The sequence below is a fragment of the Tauraco erythrolophus genome, chromosome 7 (genome assembly GCF_009769465.1).
Source record: "Tauraco erythrolophus isolate bTauEry1 chromosome 7, bTauEry1.pri, whole genome shotgun sequence".
Classification (NCBI taxonomy): domain Eukaryota; kingdom Metazoa; phylum Chordata; class Aves; order Musophagiformes; family Musophagidae; genus Tauraco; species Tauraco erythrolophus.
The window spans coordinates 31,974,605-31,994,580 of record NC_141471.1 but is presented as its reverse complement, the minus strand read 5'-3'; the positions used below and the strand labels follow the sequence as shown (position 1 = coordinate 31,994,580).

Below are 19,976 nucleotides of genomic sequence, written 5' to 3'. Positions count from 1 at the left end.
AGGAATTTATCTTTTGAAATCTAGATAGATTCAGTCTTTCCTGAGCGGGTTAGAGGCATTAGTAGGGCTTTTCTCACAGTTACATTTCAGAGTAGCCTCACGAATAATACGCTTGAATGGACCTTAGGAAATTTGGATTCTCTCCTTGTCACTTCCAAAGTTTTCTTCCAAGATACTAGTCACATCACTTAAAGAATGAACTATCCAGACAGAATTGTTAGCCTCCATGTCTTGCTTTCTGAGTTGTTCATTGCTTTAATTCTTGAGGCCTCACAAGCAATAAATACCTTGTGTTGGCATGTGAGAAAGGATGGAGAGCTGCCCCTCTGTTCAGAGGGATGAGAAGAGGCAGAGACACACATCAGCTGTATATACCTGTTTATTTTGAGTACCCAGTTAGGACTAGATAATTTTAAAAGAACATTATGTATTACAGATTTTCAAGGCTTAGCTCCTAGGGGCTTTCTTTCTATTTCTAGGCGAGGAAGTACAGGAACATCAGATTAGAGTCCCTGTTGAAGCACTGCAAAAACAAGAAATGCATAATACAAAAAGTCTGACAGAAGCGACGTGACTACTTTGGAAAACTTCGTTGGGGCTGGAATGGGCTTTGTTGGGGTCTAAAATTGACCATTCAGCTGTATTAATCTTGAGGTCATCTTTTGCTTTCTTGAAATATTCTGCCTCATTAAGTACACAACTTCTGCCTCTGTAACAGATGAAACAGGGGCTCCACCTGCAAATCTGTTTACAGCGTGGCTCTCCCTCCCCCAGTTTTGATCTGTGCATTCAAGAAACAAGAGTTCCAAGGCAAAAGGCTGTATCATAATTTATTTGCAACAAAGGAGTTGTGTCAAGGTTGCCCAGGAAGTTGTAATTATGACACTTCTTAACCTCCTAAGTTTGCTCTGACTGATGTAGCATGTTGTTGGCGTTTTACCATCCATGTTATGAATGTGTATTTACCTAATGACTGGGAACAGAATAAAAAGCAAGAGTCCTTTCAAAGACCTAATGTGTTTTTTGAAAAGCAAATCAATGTGAGTTTACATGGAAAGAGATCTCTAGTAGCACATTCTTCCCTAGAGATCAACTGACATCCTTAAATTTGGGAGTTTGCAGAACAGCATAAGAGAATGTGTTGAAGTAAAATTTCAAGGGGGGAAAAAAAATTATTTATTTATTGGAAGTCCATTTATTTGCAGATTGCTTTTTTTTTTTCCTTTCATTTTTTAAACAACAGTTGGATATTCTATTGTACTACTTAGACATTTGGAGATGCTAGTATGAATGTAAAAAAGAAATCTTGTCAGTCAGAGTCAGTGCGGGTTTGCTTTTTCCAGGATGTTCTCTAGTACATTGACCAGTGCAGCATTTAAAATGACACAACTCCTGGTGCTTCTACTGCTGTCTTGAATTATATTGGCTAATTTTTGTACAGTGCTTTGAAAATGTAAAGTGCTGTATGAGTGCTAAGTATTATTACTACTATTATTCCCTTGGGAGATTATTTCACAGATTAATAGACTTCACAGTTAAGAAATATTTCTTGATCATAAGCCTAAATTTTCCCTTTGATCAGTTCCACTCCCTTGCTCATAGCTACACCTCTTTGGCTCATCCTAAACAATTCCTTGGTATTAATGTAGCACCTCTAAATCTCTGTAGACAGTTCGCATGTATACTCTTAGTCTGTCTCTGTGACTCATTGAGATCTTGCCTCATAAATCCTCCAGCTGCTTAATCTTTTCCTCAAATTCTCTCTAGGTTTTCTTTTTCTTTCCCCTCCCCCCCCCCCCCCCCCCCTTTTTTTCCCCCTCAGGCTGCAAATATTTGCAGTATTTTCAAACATAGTTTTATAAAATGCTCTGTGAAACAGAACTGACTCCATCCTTTTCCTGGATATGGTGCTTCAGTATGTGCATTTCCAAACTGCATCTCCTTATGGTCTTAAAGAAATTCTTCCACACAGCAATACACTTGTTCTCAATGAAAATCTGGCTGTCATAAAGGCAGGAGAGGAGAAGGGATAGGTGTTTGCTCTTGAGTTCGGTAGGTTTAAGTCTCCCCTCCTTGTTTTTGATTTTGTGGTTTTCCCAAGTCTCTCTTCTGTGGTTTAAAATATTTCACCCTCTTGTTTCAGAAGCTTGTCTTTGCTGTGTTGCTTCAGTGAAGGAGAGTGGATTTTGTTCAGTAGTTAAGCTGCACTGCACTTTGTACTTGCTCTTAAAACACATGAACACAAATCTGCTGTTGGATGGTACGACAGTAGAAAATAAGAGCATCTGAGGGTGAAACTTGGGAAACCTAGGCTTCAGAAGATTGCTATGAAAGGCAGAATTTTAACTTTTCACTTTCTTCCCATCTAGCTGATATCCTCTATTCACTAACTCTGTCTGAAAGAAATCCGTAGTTAAAATAGAATTCATTTTGTAATACTATCTTCATGAACAAAGGAAAACCTGAATATCAAGTTAATGTGAGCATATAGGCAGGAGACCATACATCTATTTTTCCTTTCGAAGTAGACAATATGATCTGAAAAATTGTCCTGCAGTCCCTATTTTTCAAAGAAATGGATAAATACCCTCTAAATCTACAGTTACAGTAAGTGGCACTGGCTAATGATTTGATTTGAGGATTGAGAGCGCAGTCTGGATTTACTCTTTGTGCATTAACGCAGGTCAAATGGACAGAGGCTGCATTTTAAATCAGTAATGGAAGGCTGAAGACTGCCTTAAACCAATCACATCAGCCTTACCCAAGACCGATTGATCCCGAGAGACTGAGCCCTGTGAGCATAGCTTTTATATGAATGGACTCTGTGCAGCCTGAAGTTTCATTCATAAAATGGATGCTGAAGGGGAAAGGGAAAAAAAAAAAAAAAACAACAAACCCACACACGCCAAACCCTGGAATGTCCATTTATGCGGAGCTGAAGGGTGTAGTGTTCCCTCAGCTGCTGCTTTTGCCAGTTGCCTTAAAGTAATGATTAATGCTCCTTGGCCCTGCCTGCCTGTAACCGGACACCGTTTATGGCCTTGGTGTGTTTCTAATGTATAGTGAATGAGAAGGCTACATTCTCAAATCAGAAACATAAACAGGAACTGGTTGGTCTGAATTCCATTCAAATATGTCACTTCAGCCGTGCAGTGTTTGTCCAACTTCGATTTTACAGGCAGGGGATGGGGCGGGGGAGAAAAAGCAACACAGACATTTTTTGCAGTAAGATTACCAACAAAAGGAGGGAGGGAGAGAAAATACTGCTGTCTTTTGTTGAATTCAAAGGGAAGCGATGTTTAAAATACATTTTACAGTTATTGAGGTTAATAAAAGCAAATACATGATTTTAAAGTATGCTCAAAAGATCAGCCCCATGTGGAATTTCGATTCAGAGCTGAATGTATGAGCCTTTGTTTTCCTGTTCTGCTGTATAAGAAGTTACACATCGCCTAGACAGGCTGTTGACATCTGGTCTCAGAAAATGCATTAGATGTTGTCATAGATCTAAAAACCAAAGTTGTGGAAAGGAAGCTGTTTGCTTAAGGTTTTCTTTCTGTATGTGTGTAATAATTCTGCTTAGATATGAGCTGATGCGGCCATATCTAGTTCTCCGGTAGGTTTTTGTCAACTGAAATGTAAGAAATTAAACTTAAAAAAAGTGAATTAGCTATTTGTTAGAAGGGAATGTGTGTATATCTCTGAGTGTGCATACTTCTAGACATATTTTTTTTCTAGTTACTGGTACGAGGGTTAGTGACAGACAAAATGAAGAATAAAAACTTCCATTCTGAATGTTTTTGAACTGCATCGTGATTTGGGAAAAGAATATTTCATTTTTAGTTTGATTTTTAGAGAAGATAGTGACTATTTTCACCCATGTACTTCAGCGCACCTACATTTTTCATGCTGAACCTGCTAATGAAAAAATAATGCTGACTTTTATATTGCTAGGATTTTACCAATTTGTGGGACTCTGTTATAATTATTACATAGCTTCTGAGGGCATAGTGCTTTTAAAGGTGGTTGAACTAAAACCTGATCCATCAGCATTTGAGTTGTGAAATATGCTCAAGCAATTCCTGTTTAAGGAGATTGTCATTAGTTCTAATATTTCTACTTGAATGTTTCTTTTTGTAGAGACATACGAGTTTTAATCTAAATGTGTTCTGCATGTTTACAAAATCATAGATTTCATGACCAAAAAGAGTCATTTGGTACTTCTTCCTGCAAAACACAGATCAAGGATTTTTCTTAGTGATGCCTGGTGTCACCTTAGTCACTTGTTGTGATCTATTTTGAAGAATTGCCTTTCTTACCTAACAGCCCAGCCTGTTTTCCAGTGATTTCTGTATTGCTCTTCACCCTTGAGCTGGTCAGAGCTTCTCAGTAGTGGTAAACAGCTAAATATGAGACTAAATATGTTTCAGTGATGGATGAAGCGCTCCTTTGTAAACAATTTGTCAGTGCTCTTGGAAATCCATGAGGAGAAAAGTTACTTGCAGTGTGATTGTGATGTTAGCAAGTCAGAAGCCGAAAGTAAGATGTGTTCTAGCTCAAACATTTTATTTTACAAAGGCTACCTTTGTCTCTGCACTTGGTAAAAACCTCTCCCTCTCCGTGTATCAGAGAAATGGTTGGTAAAAACCAACCCATCTGTCCGTGTATCAGAGAAATGCTCGAATTACACAAGGAAGTACGCGGCAAAGCCCTGCAAGGCACTGAAGGGAGGGCTGGTGTACTCGCTGTGCGTGTGGCACAGAGTCAGCCTGGCACGTGGCACCTGGGAGCTAGGTTGGTCCCAGCTACCCGAGGGGCTTGTGCATGCCCTTCTGGGCCCAGTAGCACAAAGGGAAAGAATCTACATGTGCTGTATTTCTTGGCTATGGGAAGACAAGTGGCACAGCACATTTAAGTCTGTTGGTGTAGATATGCCAACTCTGAATTGCTGAAATAAGGAGCCAAAGACAGTGTAATTACTTTTCAGACCAAAAGGACCATTGAGGAGGATATGGTGTAAGTTAAATTACAGGACTGGCTGTATTCACTGGGAACTGCTTCTGTTCTTAATATGACTTAGTTTGTAATAAAGTGTAAATCGGAGAAGTAGGTGGACAAATAGTAAGAAGGTTCCAGTTTTAGTGTCTTCTCTTTGTTTTACACCTGTAAGGAAGGAGACAAGTTTCATGTATGAGTTGAAGGAGGTGTTTGATGAATTTGAGCGACTTCGAGATGAAGTTGAGTGGCAGGATCGATGGGCTAAGGCCAGTTGTATGTGATCCAACAAGGCCAAGTGTTGGGTCCCGCACTTGGGTCCCTGTGCAACAGGGAAAGGCTTGGGGAAGGGGTTGAACCTTGGACCCAAAGGCTTGGGGAAGAGTGGCTGGAAAGCTTTCTGGCAGAGAAGGACCTGAGGGGTATTAGTTGACAGCTGGCTGAGTATGAGCCAGCAGTGTGCCCAGGTGGCCAAGAAGGCCAATAGCATCCTGGCTCGTGTCAGAAATAGTGTGGCCAGCAGGACTAGGGAAGTGGTTGTCCCCTCTACTCTGTACTGGTGAGGCTGCACCTCGAATACCGTGCTCAGCTTTGGGCCCCTCACTACAGGAAAGACACTGAGGTGCTGGTGCGTGTCCAAAGAAGGGCAGTGAAGCTGGTGAAGGGTCTAGAGAACAAGTCTTATGAGGAGTGGCTGAGAGAACTGGGGTTGTTTAGTCTGGAGAAAAGGAGGCTCAGGGGAGACCTTATTGCTCTCTACAGCTACCTGAAAGGAGGTTGTAGCGAGGTGGGTGTTAGTCTCTTCTCCCAATCAACAAGTGATAGGATAAGAGGAGATGGCCTTAAGTTGTGCCTGGAGAGGTTTAGATTGGATATTAGGAAAAATTTTCGAACCGAAAGGGTTGTTGAGCATTGGAACAGGCTGCCCAGGGAAGCAGCTGAGTCACCATCGCTGGAGGTATTCTGGACTTGGCAGTGTTAGGTTGACGGTTGGACTCATCATCTTAAAAGTCTTTTCCAATCTAAATAATTCTATGATTCCATGATTCTATTACTTGTAGGCAGGCTTGGTGCTTAAGGCAGCTGCTCACAGTACACTGTACCGTTCACCTGAACTGCCACGCAGGGATCAAGGCCAGGCGGGTAGTTCAACTTCGTCACCCAGCCCGTTGAAGACTGCGCACCTGCTAAACCTTGGTCTCCCATCTCTCGGCACATGCACGTATGTAATGCAATACCTCTGTATCGCACTGTGCTTTGTCACAGGAACATGGGCATGGGCAGTGCCGTAGGCCTCCAAATCTTCAGATGGTGTCGATAAAGTGAACTAAAAAGTAATTCAGAGTTAGGGTGTAATGTAACAACGTGTCCTTAGTCAGGAAGGCTACGTAAGGTCAGAACCGCAGGAGCAGCTGAAGAATAAATCCTGTTTCAGGTTTCCAGTTCCTGCTTTGCTCTGCTTCACTCAGGAGAAGACGCTCACTTCATCCCGTTGCCCGTGGAAGCTTCGTCTTCCATGTGTCTCACCTGTCTTGTTTCTGTGCAGAGTGTGATAATGGGTCTGAAACCTGGTCTTTGTCTGAAAAACAATTAAAAAAGAGGATTTAAGGAGCCACTTCTAGGTTGTCTCAGCCCTGTGTAACTTACCCTTTAAATTCTGATACGGTAATTAATATAAAATACTTGCTTACCAAGGGACCACTCAACTATCTTACTCAATATTGAAACCAAGAACTTGTGACTGCTAAATTCAGCAGCAGATTTTTCTTGTCCTGGGGAAGTCTGTTTGGGCTTTTTCTGCTTTGATGTATTTTGATTAAGGCACAACAGAGCCTATTTCCAGTATTTTTCTCTGTGACGTTCCCAGATGAGAAGGCATTTCTGCAGTGTCTAGATTACACACAATTTTAAAATAACACCTGCTGGGAAAAAAGTTATATCAAATCAATATGATATAAGGCCATATTCATTGTTTTAAGATGACTGCTATGTTACTGTTAGCAAGAGGAGCAATGAAGAATGACCTCTAAGTATTCCAAATTAATAATAAAAGATAAATTATTTTTTTTACGTCTCCGTATTTGTAGTTAGTTTGTTTTTTTCTTAATGGGACTCTGCTGTTCTTGAGATGATGTAACGTTACAATGTGAATTACTTCACTAAAAATCAGAAATAAGCTTGTTGAGTGTCCTAAATCCAGGCACAGTTTTCTTCAAAGACTAAAAATTGCTAAAAGGTGATAGAATCAGTCACCTCAAACACTTGGATCCTACCCTGGAAGTATTTTATGGCTAATTATATCTCATTTGTTGTCTTGAAACAATGCTTTAAGGAGAAGAAAACATATAATTGCCCTGTAATTTCTGCTCTACAGTGTTTTCTTTTGAAGTAGCATCGCTTAGCTAGTAAAAATACTTCTGGGTCTTAGTCAAGCATTTAGTACAATTTAAAACTGCAATGCTAAATTTCATTGGTTGAACTTTTTATTAGATAAGGTAGAAATGAAAGCAGCAGGCAATTTAATTAGCAGTAATTTTTCTGGGCAAGTCATTACTTTGATGAACTTCAGAGCAATGTTTATGGCTCCTAATTAACCATGTTAGTCATTTGATTGAATAATCACTTTGGAAATGTTTCTACAATTTGATTAGAGTCTGACCCACTCTGATAGTCATAAATTAACTGATAGCACTTTAGGATAACAAGACTCTAGTTACTTTACGAGAAATAAACTCTTCCTTGCTGTATTTTTCGGTCCTCTGTGGACTGTTTAAGCACAAGCTAACCAGAAGATTAAGTAATGTTGGTACAAACAATGCTCGCTTTAAAAAGACTCCAGATGTTAATTATAATTGACTTAGGAGCATGGGAGATGAAACCCTAAATTGGCTAAGAGCATGACTTCTTGGATGTGTGTGCAATTCTTTATTCCGTATGCTCTGCTGTATCACTTTGCAGGAGTGGAGTTCATGAGTCAAAAAGGGGTTTGCTGCCAATACTAGTGAATTTTTACCTAAAATAGAAAATAGCATCTGTTTCAGTTCTCCAGCTTCCTCTTTTTTTTACGCAGATTTTTCCATTCTCCCTAAAATTCAATCTACTTAGTAACATGAGTGATTCCTTGCAGGTGAACCACTACTTGTAGCCTTGACTTCTAGTCTACAGAGCTATACTTGACTTGTGTGATCACTGAATCACCGGTTCCTGTGGTTGCTCTGAATAGCTGCCTGAGACGTTAGAGATTCTCAAGGCCTGAGCAGGCAGACACTGAGTATTTCATCGAGAGAGGAGGTAATGAAAAGTTTGTCACAGATGTGCAAGAGATTGTTAGAAGAAACTTATTACTGCCCTGTGTTTCACTTGTTTTGTGAAGTCAGTGTAAAACTTCATTTTCTTATCCTGCTAAATCTTTGATACTCATCACTAGTCAGGGAACAGTGAAATTTGAAATCACAGTCTGAAAGAGTCTGTAGGCAGTGTTGGAAAAATAACGTCTGCTCTTTCGACTTCTGTTTGCATCGCTTAAAGAGTTACAAGTTACTGGTAACAGATTGCATAGCTAAGGGTAGGAGTTTATCACAAGATCAAATAGACTTGTTAAGCAAGACTTTTGATATCCAAGAGGTGGGTTAAACACGGTCCAGAAGGGCAAACATTTTGGTGTATTTCTGTTTGCAAGTCCCTGCACACAGGATGTGGCTACTTGGGGACAGTGCAAGACACGGGAAAAACGGAAAGACATTTAAAGAACACCATTTTCATTAATTCTGTTTGGGTTTTCTCGTCCTTCTTGCATATTTGAGTAGAGGTGGGGAATGGCAAATAAATGTCTGTATTACTTAGAACACGTGCACTGATTTTTTTTGAGGGATGTGTCTTTGTTTAAGGATATACAGGTGGAGGGCGAAATGATGCATCTGAATTCCTAGATTAAATGCTTAGCAATTGCAGAAAATTTTATTAACCCTTCAAATCGTTAACCTGAGTCTAAAAAGCAATATCCTACTCTAAATTCACTCTGACATTCGTTGTGTTTATGTAGAGTTTATAAGTCTCCGGTATGATTGGCAGGCTTTTCTGTATAATTGATTGCAAATGTTAGGTTGAATTACTTATAAAGATAAATATAAAAGCACAGCGATTAAAATATTCATACTGTCTTATGTGGATTTTTTGGTCTGTGAATGGTCTAAAGCATGATTGTCATGGGAGTCAGCTTTTAGCAAAGTTGATTACAGTAAGGATTTGAGTTCAAGCGCCTTTTTTAGATGGGATCTATGATCCTCACATTATGATTTTCTCCTCCTCCATGCCTTGTGCGCAATGCTCTGAAATGCTGACTATGTGTTGACAGGTTCCCCCTTGCCGTAACTTGTGTCCTGTTTGTTGCTCCTCTGCCTGCAGCCTGTCTCATTGATAACCTGCACACCTTTAATTCCAGACAGTCTTTTGACTAGCATTGTCGTCTTCTCCTTTCAGAAGTGCCTAGCTGCCATTCCATTTACATGAGGCAAGAAGGCTTCCTGGCTCACCCAAACAGAACAGAAGTTAAGTTTTCTATTATGTATTGCTTTTATACGAGAGAAAGATGAAAAATTAAAAAAACTGGAGGGTTTTGGGGTTCACTGGTTTAATTCCGCAGCTGGGAAGAATCGCATCATCTTTCTTTCTCTTCTCAGTCTTGAGTTTCTGATGCTCTGATTTTTTTTGTAGCTTATTCTAGTGCCACAGGTTGATGAGGATAGAAGAAATTTTATTATGAATATTCTGCTTTTCAAGGCCTCTAACAGTTGAAGGGAAGAGACGCTTAAAAATGTGTCCATTTCACCTATTCGGCTCAAGTGATATTTTCCAGACTATTGGTGTGACAGGCTCAGTTAACTGTTAAGTAATCCATTTTATACTTTAAAAAGTTTTCAGTAAAGGTTTTTGGCTTTTCCTTTTGTTATGGCTTTTGCGATGTTTTGGTGCTCCAAAACTCTCATTGACTTCAGTAGGGCAGAGCTTAGTTCATTGTCAAATTTAATAATTCTGTGTAAAAGCACTTTATATGCATTAATAATAAGAAGGCAAACGAAACTAAGAAAAAATGACCACTGAAAGAGAGGTTGTACCTTGTACCTTCCGCTCCTGCTCTGGTGTATCTTTCTTGTCAATATGTGTTTGTTTGTTTGTTTGTTTGTTTGTTTAGGGTTTTGTTTTTTTTTTTTTCCCCAAGGGCCAAATTTCACAAACATGAGGGAAGTTGTTTTTGAAATTGATGAGAATTCAGACAGATGTATGAATCAAAGTTCTCTAGCAAGACTTCATTCACTAGTGAAAAGACACTACTGGAAAGATAACAAATCTGGCTAAAAGCTCAAGTGCTTCTAGTGTGGAATAAAGGCAGAAAATAGAAATAAAAAATAATATTTAACAAAGCGGTTGAAACAGGAGATGGAAATTTTGTAAGTCGTGGTATATGAAATTATATGAAGTATAGAAGCTTGATATGGGAGATGAAAGACATCAGGGAAAAGTCCACAAACTGCAGGGCTAAAGTCAATAGATTTGAGTTGTAATCACAGTCTAGATGGGAGAAAAAACAATCTTAGTCATGTCATGCACTCATATGTACTTGGAGGTGGTAAAATTGTTATGAATGACGTAGAAAACCCAGTAATGTTCGATAAATATTTGTTTTCTGTATTTGGAAATCAGTCAACAAGATTTTATGGAATAAAGGTCATCTGATTCTATTCTTTGCTGAGATTAAAAGTTTGATTGATAAAGATACTTGTGTCATATAGTTAGACTTTTTATGGCATTCAGTTTGCCACTGCATTACATTCTGATTAAGAAGTTAGCACAAAGCAGTATCAATAAAGTACACATCAAATACATTAAGACCTGGCCAAATGACAGATCTAAAAGTGGTTGTCACTGGGCAATCATCTCTGAATGGATTGTTTCTATTATAGTTCTGTAGGAATTGATATCAGGAGTGTTGCTATTCAACACTTTCAGTAAAGATACGGAACAAAGTTAATAGATAACTTTATGGCACAAAGATAGAGTGGTAAATAACGGGCAGGACAGGGCAGTCACACAAAACATTTTGAATTGTTTGGTAATCTGGGCACATTAAACAAAATGTGTTTTTAATATGCTGAATATAGACCAGGCCTATGGAACTGGGAAACTATATTGGAAAAAATTATTTAATGGGCCTCCTCCTCCTCAGCCTCACAGTGCGAAAACCAGCCCAACCAAACATTGCAACTGTATGGCAAAAAGGCCTTCTGTAATATTTGTACAGTCAAAAGGAGAGTCATAGTGAGACAGGGGAAGAGGAGATGTTTTGTCTCGTTAAGTAGCACTGGTGTGGCTGATACTGGCATTCAGTACAGTTCTGGTTAAGTAAAACATTGACATAATACTGAAAAGTAGGAGTGTGTACAGAATAGAGTGCTAGAAAGAATGCAGGGTTGCAAAGAGTGTCTTAACAATAAAAAATAAACTTTACAGAATTATCTTAATTGGAAGAAACATCAAGGGGGGTGACTTCTGGGAGCATCGAGAAGAAATACCTAGTAGCACGTTTTTAGTCTTGCAGGGCGAAGACCCGTAGGAGCTAATGGTTAAAAGTCAAAGCCATGCTAGTTCAAACAGGAAATGAGACAAACATTTCTGAATAAATCATAGAGAAAAATGGGTGCTTTTTCATTTTTGCAGGTGGAGATTAACAGTCTTTTGGGAATGCACACATTAATTAAACACCCCTGTACTGAGACCAAAATGTTGCAGTTGGGCGGTGTATAAAGGATGTGGGATATTAATCTGATTCCTCTATGACTTAGTGTTCCCTTTGGCGTTAAGCCTATGATCTCTTCTTTCTCCATGCATCTCTTATATACATACCTTTTTCTTTTTAACTTACAGGCTGTATGTATGAAAAGGGACCTAGGCAGTTTTATGATGACACTTGTGTTGTTCCAGAGAAGTTTGATGGTATGTATGACACATCCTCTTTTTTTTCCTTGTATGGGGAGATGAAAAAGGAAGAGATGAGGGACTTTTCTCTGTTGCTGATCAAAAAAGCTCAGTAACGTTTCAATTTAGGATTCCTTAACACACCATTTGCAGTGCGCCCAACCAAAGCTGACCTTTGTCTCTTGAAACCAAAATCTCCTTTTCAATAGGATGTCATATGACTTTTGCCAGCAAAAGATGCTGCATCAAGAGTTGCAGCAGAGGAGCTCAGTTCCTGTACTGTTGAGAAGTAATAGGAGGATTTCCATTGCACTGACGATCACATACTGCTTGTTGTTTGAGATTTAATGAAAGATGTTCTTGTAATTAGCGAAAGAGCAGAGAAAGCAGCAGCTTTGGTTTTACTGGGGATGAAGCCTCTTGACTCGCTGCCTGTGAAGTGATGAGTAGCGGGGAGTGAGCGTATAGGGCGTTTTTGGTTTTGTCAGTGTATTTGCACTACGTTAAACATTGTACTAGTAGTTTATTTTTCAGTGACATTGATAATAAATTGATGATCTTTTCACAACACTACCCATTACAATAGACTTTTTTTTTTTTAAGAGGGATTCTGAGGTCAATTAAAATAAATGGCCCAAATTATCCTCAGTTACTCTGATGTAAAATCAGTTTCCTGGTGTAACTCAGTTGATTTCAGATTTATTTCATTATAGACAAAGTAGATGGACTCAGTATTTCTTGCCAGTGACTCTGTTAGTCTGCAACTTTGGGAGGTAATTTGGAAACCAATTACTTAAATTTGCTAGAGTGGCTTCTTTGTGTTAGGGTGCATGTGTCCAGCTTTATTTATTTTAGCAGGAAAGATTAGATACTTTCTGATAAACTTGTGAATAGTGCTTTGACTATAGCTAAAAGTAGAGCTGGAGTACTCTTGGGATTTTTCTCCTGCATTATTTTGTTTGTTTTCCCCTGAGAATCACTTATGTGGATTTCAAAACTATCGTGTGTCTAGCAGCAGTTGTTATGTTTGCTGAAGAATGGGAGACTCTAAAATGAAACTAACCCAAAGAATTGTACATTCCTCCAACGGAAGTATCATGTACATTCCAGGGTTGGTAAGGAATAGCAAGAAATAAATAGAGAATTTTAAATAATATTAGGCTGGACTGAAGATTGCTCAATGCAGTATTGCATTGTCACTGGATTGACATGTTTACTGAATGGGTGATTGATTGAAAATCTACTTTATACCCTGGCTTTGGAATGTTTGCTTCCCCCCCTCTTTTTTTTAAAGCACATTGTGTCAGGTTTTTTTCTTCCCCAGAAATGATTGTGGACCTAAACTGTTCTGATCAGTGTCAGTGGCAAATTCATATTTACATTTACAGGAATAGGATCAGACTCTGTACTACACGAAGTTAAAACTCTTCTGGAGTAGCGTTTGTCTATGTCTGTCTTGAAAATCCTTTTTGTTTGTTTGGGTTTTGTACAGGGAAGGAAATGAAAATGGAAAAGAAATACAAATAAAAGAAATAAATATTTGGAAATATTTGTGTGCTTGCAAAGCAAGCAGTCTGCTCCTAGCTTCTATGACTGTCCATTGAGGGAACACCTTGTGCTCTAGAGGATTGATGTTGTGGTGCAAATAGGTGTGTTTATACTTGTAGCATTATGACTTTTGAGGAAAAAGTAGCAGATGTGTCATCATGCTTTGGCCAGTAAAGCAAAAGTGGGATAAGCCCAGGGCTAGTCTTGATGTTTCAGCAGTAGATTCTCAGCTGCTTCATTTGAAATCAAAGATCAGCACAGGCAAAGAATCCGATTCTCTGTAATACTGCACTTGCTATTTGTGCATTGCTCAGCTATCATTAAAAGAAAAATCCTGTCCTTGAAAAAGGAGGCCTTTCAGGACTGGAACTTGAACCTCACATAAACCAGAAAGCCTTGTGTTGACTTATTTGTTTTCCGCAGCTATTTACTCAATTTTCTTTCCTGATTACAAAAGGAAGTGCTTCATTTTTAGTATTATTATTCTTCTTGCTTTCACTACACGGAGCTGTTCTGTAATGACCATCAGAGCATCCTAATGTTGTGGTTAAATGTAAAGTCCTGGCTTTGCGTATTAAACAGGTCACACTGCTTACTAGAGAGTATCACCGTTCTGGTAGTTGAAACGAGGAGTTTCACTTGCATATCAAGAATTGCAGTCATTATGTGCAGAAAAAAATATTGTTTGCTTTGGCATCGGACCTTTCAACTGTTGTTGTTTACATGAGTTGTTTAGTGTGAATATGATTTAAAAACAACAGAGACACAGTATGAGTGTAGCAGAATGGTCTTTCATTGGCAGTTTGTGGAACAACTAGCAGAATATTATTATTGTTTGTTAAAAGCTTCCTTTGGATTTGGAATTTTGGAAAAATTAACTTACTGCTTTTCAGGGGGAATACTAATCTAATATGTAGATATCAGTAAAAGTAATATGTGCTTATATGCAATTCCAATATGCCACAGAGGAACTCTCATATCTGCAGGATTTGCATACCTATCCGTAAAGCACATGCTGTTTAAGTCCAAGTCAAATACTTTGTCAAATTTTCCTTAGAAGCATTTGCATGCAAAAGAAGTTTCACTCAATAGGGTTTTGCAGCTTTATGAAGCATACGTTACATTTCCAAAACTGGAGCTTGTGCAAAGTATAGCACACAAACGCGGTTCTTCAGACATCAGAGTTGCTTAAAAAAATAGTTCATGCTTTTTCAGATAGAGGATATTGCAAAACAGTTTGCAAGTGAGATTTGCATTTATCAGGAGTAAATGGGGATAGTCTTACGGAGACTCCCATAAATCATGGCTGAATTTAGGTACTTTTTAGTACATGAATATGTTATTGTAAGAGTGTTTACAATTAACAGCAGACAGGAGAATGTTGTATTTGTGGGTGGCTAGGTAGTAAGAATTCTTTCCCTCTGTTTTATGATCCCTAACGATTGCTTTGCCAATTTATCTGACAAACCGAGTGACGATGGTTTTTGCACATTGCTCGTCTGACATTGCTGTTCCGTGCAGGTGACGTCAAACAGGAGCCAGGCATGTACCGCGAGGGACCCACGTATCAACGGCGAGGCTCTCTTCAGCTGTGGCAGTTCTTGGTAGCTCTTCTTGATGACCCATCAAACTCCCACTTCATAGCGTGGACCGGCCGAGGCATGGAATTCAAGCTGATCGAGCCGGAGGAGGTGGGTCAGACAGACAGTGTGCCCTGACATCTGCTGCCCTGTCCTGCCAGTTTAATAGTGCTATTTCAGACTTAGGCCTTGTTTTCCTTCAATATTATGCTTCAATAGCACTTTAGAAGAGTGACAGAGAGGGAGAGCAAGGGAAGGGCTTCAGTTAGGACGGAAGTATGGTTAAGCATAGGCTTAATTTCCTCATCCCGCAAAATACTAAAATACTGCAAGTACTAGAGTTACAAAATACTCAGCATTGATTGTGGGGCCTGGATTTTTCAGAACCAAACTGCTTCATGAATACAGCTGACTTCCAAAATCCTTTGAAAATTTGTCCCTGAATAGTCTTTCAACACCAAATATTTTTCAGTGTGAAGATGTGAGAACTTGGAGCTTTTAGGCTGTAGAGTGAAAGACCTTAAGTCTGACAGATGGCAAAAGAGGAGGTTGAGATAGTTGGGCAGTAAAATCCTATCAAAATTGTATGAACTCCCCTCTTTTTAAAGCCTTATCCAGTGTTCCTTCTTATCTGTATCGTTAGATTGTTTAGTGCACACTTAGATACTAGGCTTGCAAACACTCATGCACATGCACAGCTCCCCTGAACCATGAAGGACTCGTGGGGTAGATAAAATTACTTGTATTCATGAACATTTGCTGAAGCATGACTTAGTTCACTTGTGTGATGAACAGGAATAAATTGAACATTTTATTACTTAAACTTTTTTGGACTAGGCAACATTAAATTCTAAATAGCTGTGTTCTAAACAGCCATGGAAACTGTTTGAAAATCTGGTGTGCTTGAATTTTATTGTAATGCTGATGTGGATTATTTGATTAGGGTTGTCAAAAACCAATATCATCCTGGTTTACCTTTTTACGCCTTGAACAGGGTTGGGTAATAGAGGACGCCGCAGCAAATTTTCTGTCAGGGTCCTCTCTGAGTTAGAGCTGAGGAGGAAGGTTTGGAGGTGTAAGGCTGCTTCTGCGTTCCACGAGCTATTTCTGCTGTTTGTTATCCGTCTGCTGGCTTAAGCAATCGGAAAGCTTTCTTGCATTTAAGTTACATCATCTGCCAGCAGCCCTAAGGGGGTGATAGAGTGGTTGGAGATGGCGACAGGACTGATGTCCCTTTCCTTCCCGACGTGGTCTGGCTGAGGCGCAGGTTGCTGCAAGGACCCGTGTGCCGGCTCTCGTTTGTCCGAGCATCCTCTGCACTAGTGCTGATCACCATGGCAGATCTGGCATTGTGCCTCTGAGGATTTGACCACAGAACAGTCTCAGTCGATTTGATCCTGAAACTTTGCTGGCATGTCTGCAGCCTTAGCAGGCTACATAGACTTCTTAGTTGTGTGACCTGGCCCAGATCAGTGAAATCTTTGGAAAGGCTTTTGTTTGATTTTGGTGAATGAGGTATCTGATTTTTCCCCCTGCCCTGGACTCAGTATTTTTTACCCTCTTAGTTTTGTCTTGTCTTTAAGGTGTGTCCAAAGTTTTTTGAGATTAAAGAGTTTTGTTGACAAATGGTTCCCAGCAACTGGTGCAAAAACTGTATAGATCTTCTTAGCTAAGGAAAGGAAAGTAGCAAAACAAAACCTTAGGATTTCCTTATTGCTTAATTCCCTGAAGAACTGGATATTCTAATTTAAGTTAACCAGATCATCTGTTTGTCTGACTTTGTAGCAGTTGCTTTGTGTTTTTGAGCAGCACTGCATCCAAGATCTGGAGGAGGCAGGCTACTTGAAAGTTGCTTAGTCCTGTGTGCTCTTAGGGAGTACAAAGGAGCCTAAGTTGTTTTCATATGAATGTCATGGATCTGACAGAAACTGTTGATTAAAATAAGAATAGCCTATGGGAAGTTCACACTTTTTTGTTGGTTGCCAAGTGCAAATTGAAGGGAAGTCAAAGAGCTTGTTGATTCAGCTGTGGCAGGTTTGGATGTCAATGATGTGACCTTTCTATCCCATCCCTTTCTGGAGGTTTATGCCCTTGTAGAAAGAGTGACAACAAAAATGAATATGTATCAGCTCCTTGAGCACCGTAGTTCATTCAGAAAGTAGATAACTGTGAACTGTGGAGGGTAAGAATTGGGCACAGGCCCATTTCTGCTACCTGGTCATGGGGATGGCAACCTTTAACAGGAAGGTGAGGTGGAAGGCTAGAAGCCTGAATCCCTTCCACAGTGCAAGACATGATAAATGCTGTGCAGTTCAGGGACAGGAAGACTGGCTTGCCAAGACTACTTCTGGACCTGCTTGCTTATTTAGGAATGTCAAAATACCGCACAATATAGCATATTCTCAAGCATTGTTTTGTTGTAGTTACCTTTACTGTGTACTTATTTATTATACAAGCCTGTTATGTTGGGGACTTTTAGGACTCTGATTAATGCAGGAAAAAAACTTGGCAGGACTAAAGAAAGAGTGACGTAGGCATGTGTTACAAAGATGAATAGGTGAATCAAGGTTATGCATCTAGGCCAAATCTACAGCTGGAATAAATCGACGTGATTGGAGGTATGTTTCAATACAGCTATAACATAGCTGAAGTTAGCAGAGCCAAGATAACTTACATAAGCCTGGAAAGCTGCACCACTGAAATGAAATAATTCTTTAAAAAGAAATTTAAAAAATTATTGTCCAGATGGAGATCAAAGTCATGGATTTTGCTGTTGTTATTTAGTCCCCTTCAATTCTCAGTGCTGCATATTGTCTATGGTTTGCATCAAAAGGCTCCAGACACCTATCGGAAAGTTTTGTAGCACATTCGGTAGAAAAGCTGCTCGGCTACGCTCTCCTTTTTCCAGAGCTGTCTGCATATGCACCTCTAAAACATTTTTATAAAATGGACTTTAAAGGGTTCATCAGCTCTGACTTTTTTCCCCTCTAGTGACATGATAGTCATTTGTACAGGCAGTAATTGAAATGTCACCAACAGCCGATTATAATTTCAGGTGGGGAATAAGCAGTTAAGCTCTTTAAACAAAAGGTCTCTTTGTCCAGAACTACCTTTGGCAATAAAACAGGAAGTGTAAAGGCAAGTAGAAATCATAAGTCAGAGTAAAAGGCATGTTGTTCTGTATATAATGGCTTCACGAGTTGCTTGCAACTCTCTTTTTATTATTATTTTTAAAGAGAAATTATACAACTGTAACTATGAAATTTCTGTCCTGTTGTTCATGCTATCATAGAGTTCTTCCAAGCGATTACCTTGCCTCCTCTGATAATTTTCTTTGCTGAAGTAATATTTAAGACTAGGAGTTGGCTTTTGACTTGTATCTCTTAATAATCTCAACATTACTGTCATTCCAGGTACAGTCTGTATTAGTTCATGAACTAAGTGCATATGCATGTGTGTTTAATATAACTTAGTCTTCTGACAGCAAGGAAAACACGGAAATAGTACAATTATCCACAGTATTAAACTAAAGAAAAGTTTTCATCTTTCAGGAAAGTTTTCTAGTGGAACATGATAAATATTTTTGATCTGTCATCTCTTTATATGACGCTAAGTTTTCATAGGTTTTTCTTTATTAAAAATAAACAAAAGCCCCCTACCCTCCACTACAGTTGCAAATAAGTAAGTGTGCTTCAAGTTTAATGGATGACTGCATGTCCAATTAAAAATCATAGTAGTACATGGGAAATTCAGGTCATGGTAACCTTTTCTCTTGTGTTTATGTGTTCCACCGGCAGGGTTCCCCCTCCTTCATCCTCAAATAAAGTATCTGATGATAAGATCTGCTTGTTAAATGCATTTAACAAATCAATGCTAATCCATTTTTGTGGCAGGTGGCACGTCGCTGGGGGATTCAGAAAAATAGGCCAGCTATGAACTATGATAAACTTAGCCGATCACTTCGCTATTATTATGAAAAGGGAATCATGCAAAAGGTGAGTAGCTAATTTTGTATTAAATTTCACCAGAGTGTTGCATGTTAATCCATAAATCAGCTTACAAGGAGTGCTTGTAACTGCATTGCTTAGATAGGTTTTTCATCTATTTAGGCAAATGCTAAGCTTTTTCAACTACCAGGTCCAGTATATGCATCAAGATATTTTTTTCTGTGTTAAAAATGTCTGTGGTTTTAGTGCACACAATGCACGTCATGATTATAGGGAAAGAGGTAACATTCAAAAATACCCAAAAGAGCTTCCTGGCACCTGGGAAAGGCAAACAGTAGAGTACGGTATGAATAAAGTTTTGCAGATCTAAATTAGCTGCCCAGCACTCGGGGTGCTTTGGTAAGTGCAAGATAGGACAGAAAAATGATACCCATTAACATACCAAATACTTTAATATTTTACTAATAGTGTTGTACTAATACCATTTTTAAGTGGAACTAAATATTTTATAATAGGCTGAATAATGAGAAATATTTAAGAATTTATGTATAACAGTCTCGTCTTGCTGACAGTATTCAACCCGTCCTTCTACTGTGGCTTGCTGATTTACATGTGTGTTTTTATATCTTGCTGTGCAGTACTATGTAGATTGACTGAGAAATCAATAGGAGAGACCTGTCTGCTGCATCTACAAAACTGGCAGGTGTGATCAAAGATCATAATGAACACCTTGTGCTGGAAAACTTGTTCCGTATCTTTTCACGTTAGTTTTGTGACCTGTCATGACTAACGTGTTTAAACCTGCCGTTTGCCAATTCCATGAATGGAAACAATGCTCTCAGCTCAAGTTACTGGGCAACTGTTCCAGTAGGTTTTGTGAAGTCTCGATTTGGAGTTGCCTGTTACAAGTTCTCTTGCTTTGATTATGGGATCG

At 39.1% G+C, this 19,976-nt stretch overlaps 1 protein-coding gene across 7 annotated transcripts in view; it reads left to right on the top strand.

Moving 5' to 3' along the window:
* ETV1 (ETS variant transcription factor 1) overlaps window positions 1–19,976 on the top strand; it is a 64,121-nt gene that overhangs the window by 42,247 nt on the left and 1,898 nt on the right. For 6 of the 7 annotated variants that reach the window (XM_086614363.1, XM_009988249.2, XM_009988248.2 and 3 more), the window contains 5 exons: window positions 9,475–9,542; window position 9,607; window positions 11,917–11,985; window positions 15,037–15,206; window positions 18,989–19,090. In XM_086614363.1, the coding sequence (XP_086470489.1) occupies window positions 9,475–9,542; window position 9,607; window positions 11,917–11,985; window positions 15,037–15,206; window positions 18,989–19,090 (410 nt within the window). The remainder of the gene's footprint in view (window positions 1–9,474; window positions 9,543–9,606; window positions 9,608–11,916; window positions 11,986–15,036; window positions 15,207–18,988; window positions 19,091–19,976) is intronic. The other variant, XM_009988250.2, reaches the window with a different exon arrangement.